The sequence below is a fragment of the Heloderma suspectum genome, chromosome 6 (genome assembly GCF_057233095.1).
Source record: "Heloderma suspectum isolate Gila_16-S chromosome 6, 16-S_ref, whole genome shotgun sequence".
Lineage (NCBI taxonomy): Eukaryota > Metazoa > Chordata > Lepidosauria > Squamata > Helodermatidae > Heloderma > Heloderma suspectum.
In genome coordinates, this window is record NC_139463.1 from 208619 (window position 1) to 235173 (window position 26555).

General features: G+C 50.3%; 1 protein-coding gene across 3 annotated transcripts in view; it reads left to right on the top strand.

The window, feature by feature from the left end:
- Positions 1-26555, top strand: part of CEP164 (centrosomal protein 164) — a 112910-nt gene that overhangs the window by 82161 nt on the left and 4194 nt on the right. For all 3 annotated transcript variants that reach the window (XM_084860507.1, XM_084860508.1, XM_084860509.1), the window contains 15 exons: positions 2383-2460; positions 7823-7954; positions 8764-8886; positions 9089-9232; positions 10467-10550; positions 11827-11895; positions 13018-13196; positions 13734-13863; positions 14997-15064; positions 15282-15489; positions 16107-16214; positions 17005-17119; positions 17355-17711; positions 25193-25259; positions 25802-25924. In XM_084860507.1, the coding sequence (XP_084716633.1) occupies positions 2383-2460; positions 7823-7954; positions 8764-8886; positions 9089-9232; positions 10467-10550; positions 11827-11895; positions 13018-13196; positions 13734-13863; positions 14997-15064; positions 15282-15489; positions 16107-16214; positions 17005-17119; positions 17355-17711; positions 25193-25259; positions 25802-25924 (1985 nt within the window). The remainder of the gene's footprint in view (positions 1-2382; positions 2461-7822; positions 7955-8763; positions 8887-9088; positions 9233-10466; positions 10551-11826; positions 11896-13017; positions 13197-13733; positions 13864-14996; positions 15065-15281; positions 15490-16106; positions 16215-17004; positions 17120-17354; positions 17712-25192; positions 25260-25801; positions 25925-26555) is intronic.

A 26555-nucleotide genomic window follows, 5' to 3' on the forward strand; every position in this document is an offset into this window, starting at 1 on the left:
AGGAAGCTTGGTAGCTGTAGCAAAGCCTTGTGGTGTTGACCTCTTATGGCAGGAGCCGGCTTCAGATCCTCATTCAGCCATGAAGCTCACGGAGTGACCTGGGACTGTTAATCATTTCTCAGCCTAGCCTACCTCACAGCATTGTTGGGAGGATAAGATGACGGGCACAACCTCCCTGAGCTCCTTGGAGGAAGGATGGGATAAAAACATTGTAAATATATACACAACAGGGGCTCAGATAACAGCAGAATGTCACAAAATACCACAAAAGGCTGCTAGCCTGTTTAAATAGCAAAGCCAGTGAAGCTCTCAGAGGAAGAAGTCTCCCTTTAAACCAGGGGTGGGCAACCTGGGGCCACAGGAGGCCTTCAGCCCAATTTCATGTGGTCCTTGCATAACGCAAAAGTTCTCTGCAAGTGATAATTTCAGGCCTCTGACTAGAGACATCTGTTTTTCCCAGCAGTCCACTGAGCTCAGAGGAGGGTGAGTGGAGATAGGGAAATGAGGTGGCCATAGCCACTTTCAGCTCTGCCCCTGCCCAGTGCCAGCGCTTGTCCCCTGGCAGATTATCCCCAAATTAATGTGGCCTTGACAGAAAAAGGGTTTCCTTCTCAGTGAGGAATATAAGGAGGATATATTCTTGCAGTAGGGCTGAACAAATGAAGCAAGCCAAAAAGGAATGTAGAGTTCCAATGACATAAAAATTTGCAATGAAAAGGTATTGAGATGCATCAGGTGCAAGAACTCAGCCAGACTTCAAAGTTAAGCTTAGAGCAGGGATCCCCAACCTTTTTAGACCTGTGGGCACATTTTGGAATTTGAGAAACTGCTGTGGGTGCCACAGCAAAATGGCTCTCATGGTGGATGTGGCTGGTCACATAATGGCTAACATGGGGGCCTGGCTAGTCAAAAGTGAGCTAAAGAGGGGGTGGGGTGGGGGGAGAAATAGTGAGGCTAAAGGCTGGGGGGGAGGGGGGAACTAGCAAGGCAAAGGCATAGAGGAGAGAGAGAGCAAGGGTAGAGGCTAGAAAGGGAGAGAAAGAAGGCTGACGCAACAGTTTCCAAGGTTTTTCTTAAAACAATTGTTTGAAGGGGGCAGGGAATGGAGAGCTTCACAGTGCTGTTGGAGGTCACTGCGGGTGCCGCATTACAGACCCCTGGCTTAGAGGTTTTTAGACATTAACAACATAAGAACAGCCCTGTTGGATCAGACCAAGGGCCATCTAGTCCAGTATTCTGTTCACACAGTATCCAAGCAGCTGCCTGTGGGAAACCCACAAGTAGGACATGAGTGCAACAGCACCCTTCTGCCCATGTTCCCCAGCAACAGGTGTACATTGGCATACTACCTCAGATATTTGAGGTAGCATAGAGTCATCAGGACTAGTAGCCATTGATAGCTAGATCCTCCATGAATTTGTCCAATCCCCTATTAAAGCCACCCAAATGGGTGGCCATCGCTACATCCTGTGGTAGCAAATTCCATCGTTTAACAATGTGCTGTGTGAAGAAGTCCTTCCTCTTATCTGTCCTGAATCTCCCACCAGTCAGCTTCATGGGAGGACCCCATTGGGTTCTAGTATTTTGAGAGAGGGGGAAAAATGTCTCCCTATCCACTTTCTTCACACCATGCCTAATTTTGTACACCTCTATCATGTCTCCCCTTACTCACCTTTTTTCTAAGCTAAGCATTCCCAGCTGTTGTAACCTTTCTTCATAGGAGAGTTGCTCCAGCCCCTTGATTATTTTAGTTGCCCTTTTCTGCATGTTGTCCGACTGTACAATATCCTTTTGTAGATGTGGTGACCAAAACTGTACACAGTATTCAGTGTGGTTGCACCATAGATTTGTTTATAGAGAATAAGATATTGACAGTTTTAGTCTCAATTCCTTTCCTAATTATGCCTAACATGGAATTTGCCTTTTTCGCAGCTGCTGCACACTGGATTGACATTTTCACTGAACTGTCCACCATAACCCCAAGATCTCTTTCTTGGTCAGTCGCTGCTAGCTGAGATCCTGTTTTGGAACTCCTTGTAATCCCTTTTTGTTAGAACCACCCTAAATAATTTTGTGTCATTGGCAAACCTGGCCACTCCACTGCTCACTCCTAATTCCAGATCATTTATGAACAAGTTGAAAAGCATTGGTCCCCGTGCAGATCCTGTTGGGACCCCACTGTTTACATCCCTCCCTTGGGAGAATTTACCATTTATTCCTGCTCTCTGCTTTCGGTTCTATAACCAGTTACTGATCCATAAGAGGTCCTCTCCTCTTATTCCATGACTGCTAAGTTTGCTCAGGAGTCTTTGGTGAGGGACTTTGTCAAAAGCCTCTTGGAAGTCCAAGTAAACACTGATTGACTACTTGTTGCTTTTGCAGGCCATGCAGGAATTGGAGATGCAGTTTGCAGTGGAGATCCAGCAGCAGAAATCTGCTGCAAAAGAGGAACACCAAAAGGTAAAAATCAGGAGGGAAGGAGATCTCTGCATGACTTCTTCTGCACCTGCAGCAGTGTCTTCAGCCCCTCACACAAAAGGGTCTTCCAGCTCAACCTGCCAAGAGCATGAAGTTGTCCTTCTTTGTGGTCTCTGTGTAGTCTCATGTATGAGTTTTGGACCTGTGCAGAGCCTAATCCTGGACGTTTCTGGACGTTTCTGAAGCTTGGGTATAGTTTTGTTGGGCGCCTTGCCCTCTGCTTGTGTGCTCAAGGGGACATGGATTCTGTGTTCCTTCCCAGGTTCTTTCTGACCGCCACAGCAGGAATATTTGGGAATGCTCTTGGCTACACGGACACCCACACATACTATGTTTTCTTCAGTTTCCTCTTTATTCTATTCTTGTTTTCATTCTGTCCATTTTACCATTTGATTTTATTGGTCTCTTTCCTCAGTGCCTTTGGCCTGCAGGGTTGTGAGGCACCTTCACAGGCTCTTACGGACCAGAAGGTTCCCTTTTTTAACAAGTGCACCCCTTGCGGCTGGGTGCTACCTCCATCCGATGGACATTCCTTTGGTGTCTTGTGTTTGGGGGTGATACACCTTGTGGGTTTGTGCTGCTCCTGTCATGTCTTGATGCTGCAGATTCCAGCTTCTCCAAATTAAAGGCCCCTGCATTCTGTTTCATACCAGTGCCTTCCATCGCTTTCTTGATGGGTCAGCCAGTCAAGGGGGTATGCAGTGTCACGTTGCTTCGGTTTTGATGGATTCTGCTTTGTTGGGACCACTGGTTTCAGTATTGGACTCGGTACCAGTCAACCCATTTAGTGCCCAAGTCAGGCTCTCAATATCGAGCTCCAAGCTTGCACTAAAGTTGAAATGATCCTCTTAAGTGGCATGCATTTTAGACACTTCAGAGGTGTCTAAAAAGAAAAAGCTCAAGACATTGCCTGAGGCAGGATCCTCTGTATTGATAAAGTCATTGGTATTGGTGCCCATCCAACAGGCAAAGTAGTTGTCAGGCTCAGTGGCACTCTCTCCCCCGGTACCAGTGTTACAGAAGACTTTTCACCAATAGGAGACGGGTCTCCTGGCCTTTTGCTAGAGATTGATCACATGGCTACAAGCCAGTTGCTCTCTGAGGGAGAGATGATTGAACTCGCTACAGAGCAGGGATGCACAACCTTTTTGGGTATGAGGGCAAATCTGGTTTTGCTGGGGGATCTGGGGTGGGGGAAGTGTGTGTGTGGGGGGACACATATAGTTGGGTGAGGTGGGGTTCCCTGCACCCCAGTGCTCCCAACACAATAGCTGCTTCCCCCGATCTCTCATCAGAGATCGGAGATAAGGGAAGGGAATACCTTAGTAGCACTTTCTTATATCTGAGGGCTCTTATGGCAGCCATCATGGCAGTTACTCCACTTACACAACTACAAAAAAGGTGGTTGCAACACTGTTTTGTCCAGAACTTCTCCAGGCCTCTGGACCACCCCCTCAAAAATGCTAACCTTACAATCCAGGATAGGCAGGACACCAGAGTGAATAGAACAGAACAGAACAGAATAGAATAGTAGTAGAGTTGGAAGGGGCATACGAGGCCATCGAGTCCAAACCCCTGCTCAATGCAGGAATCCAAATCAGAGCATCCCTGACAGATGGCTGTCCAGCCTCGTCTTGAACGCTTCCAGTGTGGGAGAGCCCCCCACCTCCCCAGGGAATTGGTTCCATTGTCGTATTGCTCTAACAGTCAGGACGTTTTTCCTGATGTTCAGCCGGAATCTGGCTTCCTGTAACTTGAGCCCATTATTCTGTGTTCTGCACTCTAGGATGATCTCTAAGAAGAGATCCAGGCCTTCCTCTCTGTGACAACCTTTCAAGTACTTGAAGAGCGCTATCATATCTCCCCTCAGTCTTCTCTTCTCAAGGCTAAACATGCCCAGTTCTTTCAGTCTCTCTTCATAGGGCTTTGTTTCCAGTCCCCTGATCATCTTTGTTACCCTCCTCTGGACCCTCTCTAGTTTGTCTGCATCCTTCTTAAAGTGTGGTGCCCAGAACTGGACACAGTACTCCAGATGAGGCCTAACCAGTGCTGAGTAGAGGGGAACTAGTACTTCCCGGGATTTGGAAGATATGCTTCTATGAATGCAGCCCAAAATAGCATTGGCCTTTTTTGCGGCCATATCACATTGTTAGCTCATATTCAGCTTGTGATCGACAACAATTCCAAGATCCTTCTCACTTGTAGTGTTGCTGAGCCACGTATCCCCCATCTTGTAACTGTGCATTTGATTTCTTTGTCCTAGGTGCAGAACTTGGCATTTATCCCTATTAAATGTCATTCTGTTGTTTTCTGCCCAGTGCTCCAGTCTATCCAGATCACTTTGAATTTTGTTTCTGTCTTCCAAAGCATTAGCTATCCCGCACAATTTTGTGTCATCTGCAGATTTGATCAGCATTCCCTTCACCTCCTCCTCCTCCAAGTCGTTAATAAAAATGTGGAAGAGCACTGGGCCCAGGACTGAGCCCTGCAGTACCCCATTCGTTACCTCTCCCCAGTTTGAGAAGGTCCCATTGAGAAGCACTCTTTGAGTCCAATTCTGTAGCCAACTGTGGATCCACCGGATGGTTGTTTCATCTAGCCCACTTTGAGCTAGTTTGCTCATCAGGAGATCATGGGGTGCTTTGTTGAAAGCTTTGCTGAAGTCGAGGTATATGATGTCTACAGCATTCCCATGGTCCACAAGGGAGGTGACTTGATCAAAAAATGAGATCAGATTTGTCTGGCAGGACTTGTTTTTGACAAATCCATGTTGGCTTTGAGTAATCACGGCATTGTTTTCAAGGTGCTTCCAGATGGATTGCTCTCAGGGATTGATGTCAGACTGACTGGTCTGTAGTTCCCAGGTTCCTCCTTTTTACCCTTTTTGAAGATAGGGACAACATTAGCCCTCCTCCAGTCATCTGGCATGTCCCCCGTGGTGGGTAGATTCTTGCAACTTGGTCCAAGGAGTCCATTTTCACCTACTGGTGCCATCATCGAGGGTGATGTCTGATACTTCCTGGAGGGGTTCGGGAGCACGGTGCAGGGGCCTTCATGTCACTACTCCCTGGTTTCCTGTGGAGAGAAGGCGCCATATAAATGCATTCGAGCTGGCCAAAGCCTTCTGAGAGTTTTACAACACGGCCACTATGTACCGCATGAGCAAGCGGGGGTGAGGCAGTATACAAATCTAGGAGTGGTATGTTCTGCATAGGGTGACATGGTTACAGTTTATCTTGTGAGGGACAGCAGTCTGTTGGCTGGCTTGCCAACCAGGAGGACTCACTGTTCCCATCCCTTTCAAGCCGAGGCTGGACAGCCATCTGTCAGGGATGCTCTGACTTGGATTCCTGCATTGCGCAGGGGGTTGGACTTGATGGCCTTGTAGGCCCCTTCGAACTGTACTATTCTATGATTCTATGATTTCTGTTTCAAAGACTGAGTCCTTTACCAACGTGTGTTTTCAAAACACACGGCTTCCTCTAACTGGAAGTCCTGCCAGCAGAGGTGCTTCAAGGTTGCTGGGAGTAACGAACAGTGATAAGGTGCACCACTAAGAAACAGCTCGGTAAGCAGTTCACTAAGTCCAAGCAACGGAGACACAGCAGCGAAGTGAGATCCAGTCCGAGGTCCAGTTCCCAAATCCAGTTCAGGTCAGGAATTCAGGATACACGAGGCATGTGCGGACACCAGCCACAGATAATGGCGTTGTTGCCAGTGATGGTTTGACTGGCCTTGCTGGTTTTTATAGAGGCCCCAGCCTGGACACCCTCAACTCCCAGCTGCAGCTTATTAAGAGAGCTTTCCGCCAACAGCAGCTATATAGGGGTGGCATTCACAGAGCTGAGTTCCTGGCCTGCAGCCCAGTGCTTCTCCTAAGGGGCTGGGATTGCTCTCTGCGCCTCATTCATCGTCTTTCACAAGGGCTGGGTGGACACTCCACTTTTGGCTCAGAATCTGAACCACCTGGGGAAGGAAGAGGGAGGCCTCCACCAGACATTCCGGAGGGAGCTGCCTCCTCTTCAGCGGCACATCCAGCATCCTCCAGAGACACTGCCGCTGGATCATTCTCGGGGGAAGAAGAGTCCTTGAGCTCAGGTAAACGGAGTTCCTTCTCCGAGGACAACTCCTCAGGAGGGAGCATGACACCTTGCCAGCTCCTCTGGAGCTCCTCTGTTGTTTTGTCACAACTAACAAAGCCCACTTTTGAACTGCTTGCTGCCTGTCCTCTGTGCTTCCGTCTTGAGAAGTTGCCTTTCTCTTGGCAATGCCTTTCTCTTGGCAATGATTTCTGCAAGACGGGTGAGTGAACTTTGTTCCCTTAGGTACAGCCCACCATTTTTACTCATACATAGCAATCAGATAGCCCTAAGACTGGATGCTTCATGCTTCTCGAGAGTGGTGTCTCCACCTCTGTCATGATGTTACCCTCCCGGTCACTTTCTTTAACCCATCCATGCCTCTCGAATCATGGTTGCGTACCTTGGACATTTGCTGGGCATTGGCTTTATATCTGGGCAAGGCTGGCAGGTTCAGCCAGCACACAAGACTGTCCTTCTGCTATGAATGTCCAAAACCAGGAAGGCCAATCTCCATGCAGCCCTTCTCCTATGGGATCTTGTCAATTGTCCACCTGTCATACCAGCTGGCTAAACTCCCCGTTTCAGAGACCATCCGGGATCATTTCACCAGAGCCATTGCAACACCTACAGCCTTCCTTTGGGGAGTTACGGCAGGGCCTGTGGTATGCTGCTATGTGATCCCAACCTTCTACCTTCGCACTATCGGTTGGATGTTTGGGCTAGATCAGAGCCCTCTTTTGGAAGGGCCCTGCTCAGCTCTCTGGCTTTTTAGCGCCTGCCAACCTGAAGTAAGTGAGCTTGTTACACTATCCATACATGGGACTGCACAGATACCATGAAGGTGAAAGACAGGTTGTTTACCTGTAAGTGTAGTTCTTTGAGTTGTTATCTTGCAGTCACACTGCTTCTCCTACCTTGTGGCTGCTGCTGCAGATGCTGTCATGCAAGTTTTTCTACTTCGCTTCCATTTGTATAGTTGTTGGAAATTTGAAGCTGAGCAGGAAGGCAGGAGCAGTGCCCCTTGACTGTGCGATCAGATGGCAGGATGTCCACCAAAACTTTTTTCTCGAGCTTTAAAAGTCTCAAATTAGGCTCTGCACAGGCACAGAACCTGTAGGTTTAACTGCATAGGTGACCACTTGAAGAGCTACACTTCCAGGTAAATAACCTGCCTTTCCTACCAGTCAACAAAGAGCAGCAGGCTGGCTCCTGTGCACTCTGGATGAGGGCATCTTAAAGTTTCCCTTTCTCTTTCCTGGCAGGTTGTCTCAGCCCTCCAGATACAGATCACAGAGGTCCAGAGAAGGGAGGAGGCTGAGTTACGGAAGGAACTGGAGGGCACAGAGCAAAAGGTCCAGCAGAAGAGGCATCAGGTTCTTGAGTACGAGCGAGAGGTAATGAGCAAAAGATGAACTGAATGGAAAATATTTGTCTGTGGCACAAAGGCCATTGCAAAACGCAACACTATAAAATATAGCAGTGCGGAGTACAAAATATGTCTATAAAGGCAAACCAAACATTGACATGCATTTGCAAAAGATCTGTGACAGATTATCTCTTTTACAGTCCACTGCAGACATCCATTAAAAAATTATGACAAATTTTCTGTATTGCTACTGCAAAGCTAGTGACCTTGTTTGTGATGGAGTTACTACAGTCTGCCAACAAGTCTCAAATGATGTCAGCTGCGGACCATTCAGGTCTTATTTTCAAAAGATCCCCCAGAGATTGAGCACTGGGTTCTTTATACAGGGGACGATATAGCAGGTAGTGCACCACATCTATTTTTCCAGTGCCACAAGTACACAACTGCTGTGCATAGGGGATCCCTTGATACTCCCCAGTAGGCTGAGTGCATTGTTTGAAAATGAAGGGAGGTGAATGCCTTTCTGAGGGCAGCGAAAGTCAACTCCTGACAGTCCTGTGGAAATTGTCCTCTTAAGAAGGCTTGAAATGGTCAGCACATACATTTTCGTGACAATCTGCCTCAAACGTTCTGTCTCTGATGTTCATCCTTATGAACTAAGGTAGTCTGAGCTCTTCAGTGTTAGCCAATAATGGGCCCATCCGCTGTTGAGATGTGGATCTTGGCATTGTAGCTTAGCTGCAGCGGTGGGGTGTTTTTCGCTGGCCATCTGACCTTGCCTGATAACATGGTCAGGTAATGGTAGCCTAACCAAGGATGCCTTTGCCATGACTGCAGCTCAGTGACCTCCTGAAGGAGAAGCGGCAAGAAGTTGAGCGAGAGCATACGAGACAGCTGGAGAAGATGCGGGAGGCGCACCAAGAGGCTCTGGCTGGGGTGCAGGAGCAACACGAGGGTGAGGTGAGCTTGCAGCCAAGCCTGCTGGGAGGAGGTCACCTGGAGGAAGCAGCAGCAAATACTGCCAAGAGGAGACATGTGGTGGTGGGTTTTGCCCATGGGGAACGATGTGGAAGAAGCTATTTGAGGAAGGGACAGGTATGTCTCCCTCCCTTGCCGTGAGTGGGGTTACCTCTTGTGCTTTCTGACTCTGACTCTGTGGCAGGAGAAGAAGCAGAGGGCTGAGCTGCAAGCGACCCTGCAAGCTGAGCAGGAGCGACTGAAGCTTCTCCACCAGGCAGAGCTTGAGGACTTGAAAAAGCAGCAGCTGGAGCAGCTGAAAGACTGGCACAAGAGCTGCCAGGAGCAGGTAGGGGAGGTAGCTGGGGGAAGACTGCATGGAGTCCCTTCATGGGGCAAGAATATCTCTCTCCCCACCAGTTCAATGTAACTTTAGTGCCCTACAAGCAGCTGTAATGCTGAATGACTTAGAATCATAGAATAGTAGGGTTGGAAGGGGCCTACAAGGCCATCGAGTCCAACCCCCTGCTCAATGCAGGAATCCAAGTCAGAGCATCCCTGACAGATGGCTGTCCAGCCTCGTCTTGAACACCTCCAGTGCGGGAGAGCCCCCCCACCTCCCTAGGGAATTGGTTCCGTTGTTGTATTGCTCTAACAGTCAGGAGGTTTTTCCTGATGTTCAGCCAGAATCTGGCTTCCTGTAACTAGAGCCCATTATTCCGTGTCCTGCACTCTGGGATGATCGAGAAGAAATCCTGGCCTTTCTCTCTGTGACAACCTTTCAAGTACTTGAAGAGCGCTATCCTATCTCCCCTCAGTCTCCTCTTCTCAGGGCTAAACATGCCCAGTTCTTTCAGTGTCTCTTCATAGGGCTTTTGTTTCCAGTCCCTTGATCATCTTTGTTGCCCTCCTCTGAACCCTCTCCAGTTGGTCTGCATCCTTCTTAAAGTGTGGTGCCCAGAACTGGACACAGTACTCCAGATGAAGCCTAACCAGTGCTGAGTAGAGGGGAACTAGTACTTCCCGGGATTTGGAAGCTATACTTCTATGAATGCAGCCCAAAATAGCATTGGCCTTTTTTGCAGCGACATCACATGGTTGGGTCATATTCAGCTTGTGATCGACAACAATTCCAAGATCCTTGACAGGCTGAAATGACTTGACAGGGTGGCTCCTAACCACAGAACCTGCACACTACTGGGAGCAAAGGCTGCCATTTTCATGGGAAACACCCACGTGTTCAGGTCATTGGAATGTTACCCCAGCTGTGTGGAAGCTGCCCATGAACAAGCAACTCCCCAGTTGCCAGGGCCATGTTTACCGGGCCCCACATGGTGTCTCTGAAGTGTAAAGCACCCAGGAGAAGAGGAGGAGCCATGGATGCTGTTTCTCCTAGGTCTTGTGGGTTGCCACCTTCTCTTAATTTTCACACATTTTGAAGTTCCATCTTCTCAGCTTCCATCATTAGCAAGCAGAGACTCTTCCTGGTGGTTGTTATGCTGTCTGTCTCCTGGCAAAGACTCTGCTATGCATGCCAGGCTTTAGAATGTTCACCAGCAGGTCTGACGGTTCTCTTTGTATAGGAACGAAAGGCCCAGGACACAGCACTGGAGCTGGACCTCCGAGCCAAGGTTGCCCAGGCAAGAGCAGCCCAGCTCCACACCCAGGTGAATAACGTGTGTGTGCACGCTAGGACAGGAAGGCCTGGCATGCTATGGTCCATGGGGTCACGAAGAGTCTGACACGACTGAACGACTGAACAACAACAAGCACGCTCATCACAACGCTGATGGGCCTGATGGCCTCCCAGAGGGCAAGTCTATCAGGGATGAGTCCAAGCCCCTTGAGATGTCCAGCAGCTCCAATTCTGAATCAGAGTTGGAATAGCTAGATCAGAGTTCAGGGGAGGAACTTTCCCCAGAGCCCCAAGGCACCAGGAGAGATTCCTCCCAAGGCTTTGCCAAACAGACGGCCCAGGCCAAGTCGCTGCCCTCTCCCTGCACTGTGAGATCTCACGTTTTCTAGGAGGAGGAGGAAGAGGGGCGTGAGTCGAGAGATGCTAGGGAGCGTCGCAAGGCCAAGCATGAAAAGTTAGGGATGGGGCTCAGATGCTCCACCAGGATAGCTACTCTTAGAAGCCAACACAGGAAGGAGCTGCCCTAAAGGAGGGGCATTGCTGCAAGGCAAGTTTGGCCGTGAGGTTCACAGGCAAACTTCACTACCCTCCAGTTCATCTTCTCTATTTGGAGATCGCAGATTTGTCGTTCAGAGCCTGGGGTAGTGTGAGAGCTTCCTTGAATCTGCATTTGTACAAAGGCTAGTCTTTAGCAGAATAAAGTTGTAATAGCCTGAAGCTTTGATTCTCTGTAGTGTTGATTGTAAAGGGGGAGGGCAATCTATTTCTGACAAAGTCCAACAGAAATATTGGGGGAGTCCCATGGGAAACCTGTGTGGATTTTAAGGAAAACTCCATCATCTGGATTCTGCCTTAGCACCAGCTCCTGCATGTGTGTGCATTTTCTGTTCCATTTCCATTGGCTTACCAATTGCACCTCTGGAGAAAGACCGTTATGCTGGTGGAGCTAAAATTCCAGGAAGCGCTGGACTCCGCTGGAGTTCCTCCTCCTGAACGTTTGCTGTGCTCCGTCTCCATCCTCCCGAATGGAGGGCCACAGCTGGCTACATGTCCTGTGGCCCTTGCGGCTGGTCGAAAGGCCTTAACAGGGCGTCTCTCATGCAGGAAGTGGTGCTCTTATTACTAGAGGCAGACTAGAGGCGGGTGGGCTGCCAGGGGGATTGTCCTGGGGGGCACCACGGCAGGGCTGGCAGCTGGGGGCCCCTTGCAGCCTGCCCCAAGGGGGTAACTCTGGGAAGGGGTTGCCAGCTGCTGAGTATGCCAGAGCAGACGGGTCCCCCACACCTTGGCACTCTGTTCACACACAGGAAGAGGCCTGGAGGAAGAAAAGGCAGCAGCTCCTGGAAGAAGAGAAGCAGCTGGAGCAAGAGAGAAATGTATGTGCTGCGGGGGGGGGGGGGGGAGCCATCTGCAGTGGTGGGGGTCTCCCTCTCATAATTAGCCTGAGTGAGAGGCATCAGCAGGTGGGGTGTGAATAGCAAGATTCCACATACAGGTTACTGTCGGTACAAGACTGAACCTGGAGCTTGGTCTCCTTCTGTGGAACATGGGAGGAAGCTACCTTCTGCCGAATTTGGCCCTGGGTCCACCTAGCCCAGTATTGTTGACACTGACTGCCACCAGTGGCTCTCCAGGGTTTCAGGAATTGAACTTGGGACCTTTTGCATGCTAAGTATGTGCTCTACCACTGAGCTGTGGCCCCTACCTCACGGGTGGGCAGGGGAACAACTCCAGCACAGAGAACACTTGTAGGAAGATGGGTAGCTGGGCCATAGATGCCATCTTGCACCTCCATGGCTGAGCACCTCCTCTTCCATGGATCAGACCAACGCTTTAGCTCCTTTCAGGACTGAGTGAGCCCTCTGCCAGAGACTCTTGGGGGCCAGCCAGCCAGCCATTGAGGGTTGGCTCTGCAGGGCCTGGTACACAACAGGGTTACTCCGGTGGTTTGTGGGGGAGCGAGAGGTGGGGCCACTGTCTGCTTGAGATGGCTGCTGCTGCTGCTAACCTTCCTTCCCCCTTCCAGTCTCCCTTTGCAATGACAAGGGCAGTGGAAGGGAGCTTGAATGTCCCTCACCAAAGACTCCTGCGCAAACGTGGCCGCCACGGGATGAGAGGAGAGACCCACTTCTGAATCAGTAACTGGTGAAAGAACAGAAAGCAGAGAGTAGTAATAAATGGTCAGTTCTCCCAGTGGAGGGAAGTGAATAGCAGGGTCCCACAGGGATCCATATTAGGACCAATGCTTTTCAACCTGTTCATAAATGATCTGGAATTAAGAGTGGGCAGTGACATGGCCAAGTTTGCTGATGGCGCCAAATAATATAGTGTGGTTAAAAGCAAATGGGATTGTGAACAGCTCCAAAAAGATCTCTCCAAATTGGGAGAATGGACATCAATGTTCTTAATGTCAAAGCTGTAAGAGTGGCATTTTCCCACCTTTGGGGAATCCTATCCTGGCACATAATAACCTTCATGCCTTGCGATTTCTTTCCCAGGAAGCCACTTTGGCAGCTCGGCTCTGCCTTGAGGAGTCCCGAAAAGAGCAGGAAGATCTTGCAGAGGCTACACGGCAGCTGCGTGTGGCTCTGGTGGAGCTTCAGGGCCAGAAAACGGAGCTGGAGTCCCAAGTGGAGTTATTGCAGTTGCAGAGTCAGCGGCTGCAGAAGCGGGTCAGGTGTGTTTGTGCCAGCAGCAGATTCATGGCTAGGCTAGGCTGAATTTGGGTGGCCACCAGGTTGTAAGCCACAATCCCTCCTAGTGCATCAGTTAGGAGTGGTGGCGAGCCCTTTCCTCGAGTGTGTCTCCGCCATTTCTCAGAGAGGGTGTTGGTGGTTTTGGAAGTGGGAAGTTTGGGGTAGCTCATTGGCTTTCTCACTCATGGAGGGCACTAGCCAAGAGGCATTCCCTGCCTGACATGGATGGAGCTCCCCTCAGGGTACATGGTTTCCACTGCACTGGGGTTTATTTGTCTGAAACTACTTTATGCCGCCTTTAAGGCAGCGTACATGATAAAAACCATACGAAACAGAGACGATACAATTTCGTAATTGCATACCCGTTAAGAGTTCAATAAAAACAAAGGGGTGCTATGTGCTTCACACCCTTCCCCCATCTACCACAGCTTGAAGCCAAATGGAAGAGCAGGCAGTGCTAGCTGATGCATGTCGCTTGTGGGCTGTGCTTCACTTCTCCTTCCCTGTGTCATTTGTAGTGACCTGGAGGAGGATATCAAGAACAAGCAAGAGCAGCTGAAGATGCTGGAGGAAGAAAGCAGTGAAGCATCCCCAAGGAAAAAGGAGGAAGCACTCCGAGTCGAAGACCTGCAAGAGAGCGGGCCAGCGGTCAGTGGGAGCAAGCAGCTGGAGTGTTATTGGGGAGGGGGGCAAGGTGCCATTTGAGCCAGTCTTCCCATTTCCATTCCAGGGCTCAGGCTGGAATTTGTAGTGGGAATACTTAACAGCACCCTCTTCGAAGAGTGGGGATATGCCTTGATGTCTTTTTGTCATAACCCACCACCACCAAAATTCTTGAAAAGCTGCTGACTATTAAAATCGGTCATTGCTGGCAAATCCTCAGTTACTACTGAACTCTTTAAAAATGTATCTTTCTCTCTCTCTCTCTCTACATACATATATACACACACACACACACATGCACGGGGTGGGTTAGGTTGGGGGGAGAAGAAGTGTGCATATTGTGAATGGTTTTAGTAGTGGAATCATTGTTTAGTGTGCATGGAAGTTTAGAATAGCACCCACAAAAAGGAAGATTCCACATAAACATGTAAAGCCGTAACAGTGAAGAAGCAATCCTTTTCCTCACCCTTAAAGGGAGACAGTTGAAGCCAGCCCCTCACACCTGGGGTGAGACCACCCTAGGGCAGGGGCCCACATGTGATTTACAACTGCAGTGGTGGTCAGAGGGGGATGGGATTGGGGATTGGAGAAGATGGGCTACATTTTCAGGCATTGGGGGTGCCTTTTGGAGGCGTTAACTTTACCCCAAGTTAACTTCAGGTTTCCACGTGGATCATTCCTGTAGTTCTCAGAAAGAGCGAGTGAGAGAGAGAGAGAGAGAGAGAGAGAGAGAGAGAACAAGAGAAAGTGGTGTGCATGGACAAAGCCCCAGGTTGATTGACTCGCATCTTTGGCGGTGGGGCTGGGAAGACCCTTCTCTGCTCGAGAACTTGTTGAATTGTTGCCACTCGGAGCAGATGGACCTGTGTCTGGCTCTGTCAGTCTAAGGCTACTTCATATGTTTGTGTGAGGGGAGGGGAGACCCTCTGGATGGGCAGGGTAGTTCTGAGGAGAGATGATGCAACGTGTTGCCCACCTGAAGGGTCAGCTAGCACTAGGATTCCTTTGACTGAAGCCATCTCCATTAATTGTCCAGGTACCATAATTTTCCTGGGCATAGGATTCAGCCCTTACCTGCATATTAATTAACAGACCTTAAAATTGATTAAACCCTCAAGCCCTCCTCCAGAGAGATGGCATCTGAGACTCCAAAGAGCAACGAAGAAAGCAGCGTCCTCCTGGATCAGTAAGTGAAGGGTGACGCTGTTGTGTTTGTGGCCCTGGGTTTGGACAGTGGTTGGGCACAGAGCGGTGGGACAGGTCTGGTTGGCCTCCCTGGCGTTTCCTCCCTTCCTTGAGGGAGGCTACTGGCATGGCGAGAGCCCCCTGGCGGCACTTGCTGTGCACATCCCCAGGCTTTGAGAATCACTTGGCACTCCATGGGCATGCTCCCCTGCCTGCAGGGTCCGACACTACATTTCTGCCGAAGGGGCCTCACTAAAGACTGCCAAGGCATTTTTGGTGCACCAGACGCGCTCCATGAGGAAAAGGCAAACCGCCTTGACTGCAGCCAAGCAGCACTGGCACCGTGATCTGCAGAGGACACACGAGGCCCCTCGGGAGCCTGGCCGTTCCCAGGCGCTGGAGGGCGTGCGCAGGGACCTGGAAGAGGTGAGTGTGGCAGTTCAAGCCAAGGCAGCACTGAGAGAACCAGCCCACATGAGAGCCTCCGAGCGTCCAAACCGACGTGCCCAGACAGGGATATGTGATGGCAGGAAAGCAGCTGGGCTTGTGCTGTGATCCGGTGAGGCTCCCAGGGCTTTTTCCCAGAGCGTATATGGTGGTTCCCATCTGAGCCTCGTGCAGGGGCAGCCCAGCCAGTATTCTCCAGGAGGAGCCACAGCAGAAGGATTCACTCTTCTGCCTCCTGTGGCCAGTAAGGGAGCCTGCTGCCTTCCTGTGGGAGGAACTGAGCAGCAACGGGTGCAAGCTGGTCTTGGAGGAGGGGGGCGCGCAAGGGACTTGGTGCCTCTTCTTTTGGAATGTGTGTTCCTCCGTTCTCTGTGTCCACTCCCAGGACAGCCCACAAATAATATGAGAATAAAATCAACTGTAAAAACAAATTGAAACACCAGAACATTTAAATCATGGCAGGTCCAGAGTTCAGGCCATCTCAAAGCCCAGTTTAAAAGCCTGTGAAAAGGAAAAAGTTCGTTGGTTCTTGCTTTGCCATGATCTGCAGTAGTCAGTATGATGCTGACAAGTAACCCAAGGCCTTTTCCCCACAGGAAGGGAGGCAGCTGGATGAAATAAAATCTGCCATGCGAAGGGGCCAAGCACTGCTGAAGAAGAAGGAGGAGAGGCTGAGCCAGCTGGAGTCCTCGCTGCTGGAGGAGGTAGTAGCTCCAGCCTGCGTGAGGCCTGTCTGGTCTTGTGGACCGGCATGGGGCAGAGGGCTTGTGAGGGGGGTAGGGAGGGAGTGGAGTCCCCGATCTTGCCAGCATCAGCCCAAAAAGGAACGGCATCCCCAGTGAGGAGGGAGCCACTGTTTGCCAGGGTGTAAACCCAGTTGGGGCGCTTGGAGCGGAATGGAAGTGCTGCTCAGTCGTGGGAGCCAGTCCACACACAGGTGTGCACACATGCTCACATGTTTGGTTGTGCCCTTCCACCAAATTGGAATGGGGTGTATGTGGCTCCTGCTGTCCTCAGGCAGCCTCCTTTCTCTTTGGCTGCTCCAAGCTGAGAGGTTCTCCCTGGCCTGGCTGTCAGTGCCTGCAAGCAGTTTTCGCGTGACTCCAGCTCCAAAGAGAGTTTGGAGGCGAAGGCGATATGGGGGGCAGCTTCTAGGGTTCCACCCTAGGGGCTTCCGTCACTAGTTCTGCCAGTATCCTGCTGCCTGATCGAGGGTGAGGAGCAGTTGGGGGGCGGGGGGGTGTCACTGCAAAGACCTGTTTGGCAGCCTTGCTCTGGCCGCTCGTTCTCATGCCCCCCAAAGGGGGTGGGCAGGCCAGCCCTGCTCTGCTTTGGAGCCAGCAGCCCTGATCACAGCTGCTCCCTTGGGCTCTGAAGCGGGAATGCTCGCTCTGCTCTTGCCTTCGGGCCATCTTTGCTCCTGAGCTGCAGAGGCAGGGAAGCGCGTGTTACAGTACGCACTAAGGAAGACTGTTACCCCTTCTTCTTCCTTAGTTCTCTGATGAAGATACGCTGAAGGGAGTGGCATGTAAGAAGGTGGTCACCTTTGACCTCAGTGACTCTGAAGGCACGAGCAGTATGATGAGCATCGATGAGTCTCCCCACAAAAGTAAGAGTTTGGTTAAATACAGCAGCCAACATCCAGGCCCTTTATGCCTGGCCTGGTCCTCTGTTCTCCAGGGTTGGAATCAGCCTGTCAGAGCAGATGAGTTTTTTGCTTCCAGAAAGTGCCCTCCCCCCTGGACAGCTGTGGGTTGGTTTTAGACTTGTAGGCCCAAGAGTTACCTACCCCATGCCCCCTTGTTTGTCGTAGTCAGCACCCCTTTCTCTCCCTTTCCCCATAGTAGTGGACTTGAAACCAGACCTCCAGTTCCCCCCCTTGGACAAGATCCAATATCTGACAGACTCCCTGCAGCGCATCACCGGTGACCTGAACAGTGTTCTCAGCCTCCTGAGCAACTTCAGCAACCAGCAGCCACTGCTCTTCACATCCACCCAGGGCCCAGTGTCCCCAGGGCCCAGGGATGGCATTCCTCTTGCGACTTATACCTCTCTGGCACGTATCCGTTCTGCTGTTCCGTTTGTGCCGTCAGCTGAGCCTCAGTGGGCCTGGGGTACTGGCTCAAGTCCCAGCCCCTCAGCTTTGGCTGGCCAGTCCGTGGACAGCATGTTAATGGAGAAGTGGCGCAAGTACTTCCCAGGTGAGAAGCTCCGTGGGCACCTTGTTCCCTTGCAACTATTGCAGACTGTCTTCCTTCACCCTGGGCAAAGCAAAACCTGGCAACTGGTGGACAGACATTGGGCCTCCCCGCCCCCAAGTCTCTGGAGGTAGTCAGGGGCCTAGTGGAAGCTGTGAAGTGCTGGCCAATGGCCAGGGTATCCCTAGTTGTGGGGAGCAGTATGTGCAGTGAGAGATTTCTTTCCTCATTTCTTTTAATGGAGCAACAGCACCACAGAGCCCAAGACTTGGAAGTTCTCTCTACTTGGCGTCATCCAGTGGGCCAGAAGCTCAGTAGGAAGTGGGATCTTCTGTAATGGAAGAAGGCCAGCCTGAGGGGCTGAGCTAGGAGGCGCCCTCCACTTCCTCCCCTTGGCCACTTTTTCCCAGCCCCAGCACTGTTTGGAGGCAGGCTGTTGCTGGCCTGGAAGGGTTCAGTGGGGCTTGCCTGTCCTCCCCCACCCCCAGTCCCTGGAGGTGGGTGTCAGATCGCTGGGGGAGGTGTGGGAGGGGTTGAAGCGGAGCTTCAAACTGCGAGTTGTCAGAACTGTCAGCATGGGCTGTCCAGCCAGCCTTTTGCAGTTCCCATAATCATGGAATCATAGAATAGTAGGGTTGGAAGGGGCCTACAAGACCACTGAGTCCAACCCCCTGCTCAGTGCAGGAGTCCAAGTCAAAGCATCCTTGACAGATGGCTGTCCAGCCTCGTCTTGAATGCCTCCAGCGTGGGAGACTCCACCACCTCCCTAGGTCATTGGTTCCGTTGTCGGATTGCAGTCAGGAAGTTTTTCCTGATGTTCAGCCGGAATCTGGCTTCCTGTAACTTGAGCCCATGATTCCGTGCCCTGCACTCTGGAATGATCAAGAAGAGATCCTGGCCTTCCTCTCTGTGACAGCCTTTCAAGTACTTGAAGAGTGCTATCATATCTCCCCTCAGTCTTCTCTTCTCAAGGCTAAACATGCCCAGTTCTTTCAGTCTCTCCCCACTGGGCTTTGTTTCCAGTCCCCTGATCATCTTCGTTGCCCTTCCCCAACCTGGTGCCCCCCATATGCTTTGCACTCCAGCTCCCATCAGCCTCAGCCAGCACAAGCAATGCTCGGGAATCCTGGAAGTTGTTGCCTAAAACATCTGAGGGGCACCAGGTTGGGGAAAGCCGATTTGGGTGATTCTTTGTCTCGATCCCTGTGTTGTTCCCAGAGTTAATCCTTGCTTCCCCCACGAGCAGGAGCTTATTCTCTTCTCCTTTTGTCCAAACTCCTGACAATCCCCAAAAGAAGGAATGTCATCATCAAGATGTTAGGAGAGCACTGGAGAGTTTCTTAGCTGGGCCCAGACCTTCAGACACACTTCCCTTTTCATCCCCTATAGGGTGAGGGCAGAGGTAGGATGGCCTTAAATACTTCCCCCTCCCGGCTGATTAAGCTGTGCACATCAAGAGGCCTCTGGGGAAGCCTACCTCTTCTTGGGCTGCTGGCTCCCTTCCTCCAAGGAGCAGCTACCTGTGCAGCTCTTAAGTCCTGAGCAACGCTGGAGAGGTGTGCAGGCTGTAAGTTGGTCTTCACATTCACTCTCTACAGGCAGGACATTTGTTCCTCTACTGAGGCACCCTTTGGCCTCAGAGTGCTTCAGTGTGTCATTGAGCCATGAGTCCAGACCATACCACCCTGTTTGGTATTAAGAAGGCATTTAGGATGGGTTATGTCCCCCCACTGCCCAGGGCAAGGCAGGGATCACGTGCCCCAGGATCTTTACCTTGGCCCTGGCACCTTTGGCTCCTCACTTCCAGTTCCCTGATTTTGGCCAGGACAGCGCTCGTTCTTTGTTCTGTCTCACACAATCCTGTCCCCACCCTCACTTGTAATTGTCCTCCTTATTGTTCCTTATTTCCAAACTCCCAATTTTTCTACCTTCCTTTTTTATATGCATTCAAAAAGGGTGGAAAAGCATTTTCTCTGCTTTTCCCTTGTCTTCCCCCTCTTACCGTTTCCCGCTCTGGCCTGGGTTCCGGTGAATGGACTTGTCTGGCACCAGGCCTAAGACAACAGTAGGCATTTGTGACGTCTCTGTCTGTGGGTTCTTCTCCCTCCAGTTTCCACACAGCAGAAACTGAAAAAAAACTCAGGATGTCTGCCTGTGCTTTGGCCAGCTGTCCACACTAAATCCCAAAGCTTCAGCCCTTTTACCTTGTGTCAAGGGGACACCCAATGGTTTACTGGTTTCCTTCAGCTGATGTAGGTGTAGTAACAGGAAAGTAGACCTTGTTATTTGGTAGCGTTAACCAACCAAGCTGACACGTGGAATTTATATAAATAATAAAACAGATGACATTTTATTCATTCATTCATTCATTCCATATCTATACTGCCCAATAGCCAAAGCTCTCTGGGCAGTTCACAAAAATTAAAATTATATACAAGAAGGTATACAGAGGTTATTATTTAATCATCTTATACTTAGTCCTATCCTACCTACCCTTTCTAAACCCATCACCCAAATGTCTATCTCTAGATGTATCTCAGCAGAAACCCCAGGCCCCGTTCCATTGGTGGAACCATCACAGCCCCTTTTTCAGACCTCTTGGAATCCTTCTCCCTTGCCCCCCACCCCCCGCTCACTCAGCAGCATGCCATTAACTCTGTCTTATCTGGATAAGATCCTACAGCCTAAACCCAGAACATTTACATGGCTAAGCATGTGTTACAGTGTTATATCCAGCACACCCGAGTTCCGAGGAAGGGAGTTCAGCAGCTGACAGAGAGCTCTGGCAAAGCAGCTGGGGCATATCCCTGATCATCTGACTCTGGCGCTGCCACCGTCAAGCAAACTGTCTCATGCCAACTCTGGTTGTCAAGGACAATCTGGTCTCCAAAATTAAACCGGCAGTTCTTGCAGAGCCATTTGTGGCCATTTTCCTCAAAGCAGGTAGTAGCAAGGTAAAGGAGACCACAAGAGGGGGAAGTTCTCCTCAGAGCCAATTTCCTCATCTCAGCTAAAGCAAAAACAAAGTACATCAAAACAGTCCCGGCAGCAGTCCAAATGTTTGGTGCCACACTCATCGGAGGAGTCTCACCAGCCCCCCGTGAATTTCCAGGGGGAAGGGGATGGTGTCAGTAGCTGCTTCTAAACATTCTAAAGTCCAAATCAGGGATCATGACTCTGTTAACTCTTTCTCTAAATCTCAGAAGCCTTCTGAGAAGGAAGAGGGAGTGGTCAGACACGGGACCCATTCTGAGGTGCCTTGTTGTAGACTGATAATGAGGATTTCCTCCCTCCATTATCCAAAGCTGTGCCTCAGGAGGCACCACCCAAGTGAACGTGGAGAGCTGCTGATTTCCAAACCTCCCACATCAAACAGGGAAGAACTTTTCCCTTCCTCTTTTGACAGGCTAGTCAAGGAGAAATGGTCTGCCCATCTTCAGAGAAAAAAGTGTGTGGTCCAGAGACGTCATATTCTTCCATATCAAACTGTGAGGACCTTAAAGTCCCATTAATCGACCAGTAGTGGCTGCTCTTTCTGGGGCTGTGACACTGAAAGACTGAGCTATACTGCTGAAGGATCTGGGTGAAATGTGCTTGGACGCAGCTCTGCAAAGGCACACAAGGCTGCTGCCCTAGCATTATGTGCTTTCTCCATGTCTTGGTTTTTTGCAAGGGCCTCAGTTATTTGGATTGAGGGACCTCATGAATAATAAAGATTTGGACAGTAATCTCTTCTTCGGGGAACTGGTTAAGCTGTTATCTATGCAGCCAGGTCCATAGCAGCCACAACTGTTGTGCACTGATCATTATGGTTTAGGCATTGGAATGTGGATGCTTATTCCCTCTCTCCTAGAAAGCCTTCATTTAATCATATTTATAAAGTGACCTGGTGGCCGTTCCTGAGATGATGCAGAAAGAAGTCCTATGACTACAAGACAGCTGATCTAAAAGAACTTCTTTTTGCAATCAGGTTTGGAGCTCATCTGTTAGCGCTAACTGACCGCACTATCGTCAGTCTGTTCAGAACAAGGATGCAGACCACTGAGGGCTCATCTTCATCTAAAGTGTTTCCTTTGAGGGGTCTCACTACTCTCTTCTCCAGTAGTCCACAGATTTCCCTGATGAGTGTCTACAGGTGGTCCTCACAGCACTCACAAGAGCGCCATTTGAACACTTGAAATACATTTCACTCCATTTGCTTTCACAGAAAGTTTTGTTCCTAGTTGCAGTCACCTCAGTTAGACAGATTTCAAAGATATCAGCCCTCTCCATAAGGGATTATCTGCATATCTTCCAGAAGGACTCTGTCATTCTCTGTCCTGATCCTTCTTCTCTGCCCAAAGTGAGCAGGTCTCAGTGTATCATGCTGTCATCTTCCTTTCCCACCCATCTGAGGACATGGCACAAGTTGGCTATTCAGAAAGCAGTCAAGGTTTACAGTAAGAGGACATCTGATTTTTGCCACTTGGTCTCTTTGTATGTCTCTTTTCACCCAGCAACAAATGGGTAAGAAAATTTCCAGCACCACATTAGCTAGGTGGATAAAATCTTGTATCTATGAGCTGCAAAAACTTCCAAAGCTATCCCATGTCACGGCTCAGTGTACAAAAGCAGCTGCAGCTTCTGCAGTGTTTGGTACCAGTGCCTCCTTATTCGTAATCTGTAGGGTGGCAACCTGGGTAACGTGAAACACAATTGTTAATCATTACAAATGCACATGCCATCATCTGCAGAAGTGGCCTTCAGAAGGAGGGTGCTTCAGCAGGTGATGCCTAAAGCCTAGACTTGGCCTTTATCATGCCCACCCTATGTATCACCTCCTTAGCACCAAACTGGGAACAGAACATGGGTTACTCATCATGAAAGTTCCTGTTTTTTGTGAACAAGGCATTCAGATGTCACCATAAATTACTGGCAAAGTCTGATTGCTGGGGGTTTTCTTCTTGGAGTTGTACATGTTTAGTTCGGTAGCCATTTCTGCTATGTCCTCTTCAGATAGGTGGGATCTTTGATCTATCTTTTTCTCATACTGTTTCCTGGAAGTCCTGTTCCTCACCAGTCTGTGACTGGGTTCGACAGTTGTGATGGGGAAAGAAGCCATCGTGGCTTCTCCCCCCGCCTCTGCACATTGTGTATGCGTGACTACCATTTGCAACATTCCCTGCTCGGTAGCATGGGTCGGTGTGTCGTCCAAACCCAGTGCACGGAGCGGGGTGGCTTCATACCCACCCTACAACCCACGATGTGCAATAGAGGTGGTCGGGTGGGTATGAAGCCATCCTTGCCGCGTCGTTGCCAGGGCTGGATAACATGCCAACCCATGCTGCAGCACAGGGAATTAGGCAAACAGCGGTCACACACAGGGGTGGGGGAGAAGCCACAAGGGCTTCTTTCCCCATCGTTACTGTCCAAACAGGCACCATCAGAAGCCTCCTCTGTCTGCTCCTGTGCCATGAACAGAACTCGAAGGGAGGAGCAAGGACCGAGGCAAAGATTCTTGATCATGTGGCCCCAGCCATGCCCTCCCTGGGCAGTGCGGGGGGACATAATCCATCTTGGGTGCCTTCTTCGCACCAAACCAGAATGATCCTTCATGGTGAATATCTAATGTTGGCTGTGCCCCCACCCCCTTATATCCACGGGGTGCTGCATGTTGCACCTCAGAGTCTGGACCACTAGATGGCACCAGGTGGGGGAGAACGGAGCATTTTCTTGTGAGTTCTGCCTGTTCACCAGAAAGTGGTCCAGCTCCTGCCCTGTAGGGTGTCTGGTCTGAGTTCATTGCTGGGGTCTGGGTTTGTTGAAACTCTAAAGGGTTAATGTTTTCTTAGGAATGTAAGCTAAAAGTCATGTGATGCTTTTTGTAGTAGTTCGGCCTTTTCTCTCAGTCAGCTGTATTCAGCAGAAATTATGCTCTGTTTGTTTTGCTCAAGTTTGATATAAAATAAGAGAGAGAAAGTGTCCAGAGTCCTCATTTTCAAGGAAGCTGTTCTGCTGGATCTGGTCTTCAACAGGGTTAGGCTGTTTTAAATAGATTGCTTAGATAATAGTTTCTGGCTTTAGGGAGGAAGTGGGAGGTGATTCCTAGAGCAGCTCCTCAGACTAGACCTCTTCCATTCACAAAAGATCCTGCCTCCTACAGGGTGGTCTGGAGAGCCCTGTAGTGTCTGGACCACTGTCTGGTGAACAAGGAGAAGGACAATTCTCAGTTAAGGAAAATCCCCCATTTCCAAAGATGGGGGGGGGGGGGTTGCAGGCCATTAGAGAGTCTCAGGGCTTGAAATCTGGTTGGCTCCCGCCCCTCCCACCAACCACATTCTGCTGCAGACTTGGAATAAATGGCAGAAAACCAAAGGCTCTTGGAGCAGGATGATTTCTGGATGAAGATGGCTCATTTGTAGCCTGTACAGATTCACAGGAGACAGCAGGGTGGTGGTAGTACCAGAAAGCCCCACACTGGGCTTGAAAATGAACTCTCTTCTGCATATCAGTGGGATCTTCTCAAACTGGGGAGAGGTAACGAGCGGGGTACTGCAGGGCTCAGTCCTGGGCCCAGTGCTCTTCCACATTTTTATTAATCACCTGGAGGCGGAGGTGCAGGGAATGCTGATCAAATTTGCAGATGACACAAAATGGGGTGGGATAGCTAATACCCTGGAAGACAGAAACAAAATTCAAAGTGATCTTGATAGGCTGCAGTGCTGGGCAGAAAACCACTGAATGAAATGTAATCGGAATAAATGCCAAGTTCTGCACCTAGGAAAAAGAAACCAAATGCAGTTACAAGATGGGGGATACGTGGCTCAACAACACTACAAGCGAAAAGGATCTTGGAATTGTTGTCGATCACAAGCTGAATATGAGCCAACAAGTGATGTGGCTGCAACAAATGCTCTTTGGGGCTGCATTAATAGAAGCACAGCTTCCAAATCGCGTGAAGTACTAGTTCCCCTCTACTCAGCACTGGTTAGGCCTCATCTGGAATACTGTGTTCAGTTCTGAGCACCGCGCTTTAAGAAGGATGCAGATAAGCTGGAGAGGGTTCAGAGGAGGGCAACAAAGATGATCGGGTGACTGGAAACAAAGCCCTATGAGGAGAGACTGAAAGAACTGGGCCTGTTTAGCCTTGAGAAGAGGAGACTGAGGGGAGATCTGATAGCGCTCTTTAAGTACTTGAAAGGTTGTCACAGGGGGAAGGCCAGGATCTCTTCTCGATCATCCCAGAGTGCAGGACACGGAATCATGGGCTCAAGTTACAGGAAGCCAGATTCTGGTTGAACATCTGACTGTTAGAGCAATATGACAATGGAACCAATTCCCTAGGGAGGTGGTGAGCTCTCCCACACTGGAGGCGTTCAAGACGAGGCTGGACAGCCATCTGTCAGGGATGCTCTGACTTGGATTCCTGCTTTGAGCAGGGGGTTGGACTTGATGGCCTTGTAGGCCCCTTCCAACCCTACTTTTCCATGATTCTTCTGTTCCAGGTGGGTTCCCATTGCCCTGCAGAAGTCCTCGCCCTCTGGATGGCAAGCTTGGCTATGTAACATCTGGGTAAGGCATCTTTACAATGTCTGTGGCTGGCTATTCGGGCGAGATTCTTGTGTCTTGTGTTACGGCATTGGCTGGGTCAGCTCCCCCAAAGCACCATGAGAAGAGACCTCCTCTCTCTCTGTCTCTTGGGGAATGCTGGACAGAGTAGCCATTTTGTATTGGGGAACTACCCATCCTCCCCCCTCTCCTCCACCTCAGAGGGAAGAGGGAAGCCCTCCTCATATCTGAAGAGGCCATCACAGCCACTCCTGGTGAGAACTGACGGCCCTGTTTCCTGAGCCGTCCCTGGGGGTGCCTGATTCTCCTGTTGGGATCAAAGCTTTGGCCACTCTGTTCTCCCAGAGCAGCAAGAGCTCCCGTCAGCTACCTGCTTCTTCCATGCAGGGGCTGGGACAGGGGCGTCCTGGCTGGTGCCTCTTGGCCCCCAGCTCATCTGTTGCCCTGCCTATTCCTGCTGCTGGTCTTACTACTTATCTCCCTCCCAAGGGCCTTTGAAGGCTGCTCCCCTGGCTGACCCGCCCCACCCTTCTGCTTCCCAACAGTGAGCAAGTCCACCTATTCCAGCACACCCATATACGGCACCCTGAGACTGAGAGGCCGAATATCCAGGGCATGATTGATGCCAACAAGAAGTGGCTGGAGAGCGTCAAGCAGGATTCCAAAGTGTATCCTTTTGCTCAGGCGTTGCCTTTCCCCAAGGACAGATCCCAAAAGCATGCAGCAGTCATCCCCAGCCTTTAGCAAATTCCTTTGTTCCCAGGGCACTGAGAATCCGGAGGTTTGTTCGCAATGAGCACATCTGTCCCTGCCCAGATTGTCGTCTGTGTGTGCGTGGGGGGGGCATGTAGCAGCTCAGCAGCAGCATGCTCAGCCTATACAGAAGGGAGACGTTCTGATAGTCCCTGCTTTAACACAGTGCTTAACAAAGCAGCACTGTCGGCGGGAGGGGGTGGGGCAGCAGGGTGTGCACCAACCACAAGCTTTGGTTCAGACCCTGTTTGTCTCGGACTGCTTCAGAGGCTGCCTGATTCAGTTTGAGTCTGAATCAGAACCTCACTTTGGGAAATCCGAGGCTTCCTTCCCACACTTGAAATCATTGGGAATTTTTTTTAAATTAGCTCTGTTTTGCCTTCCCACAAAATTAGATGAACTCGGCAGATATAGAAGCCCATTCTGAGTGTATTATTTATTTATTAGTATTAGGGCTGCCACAGTTCAGACAAATAGGTGCAGGGGATTTTGTGCAAGTACCCTTTCAATTTGGGTGGGCAGGGAGGTTGTAAAAAGGGAACTGCC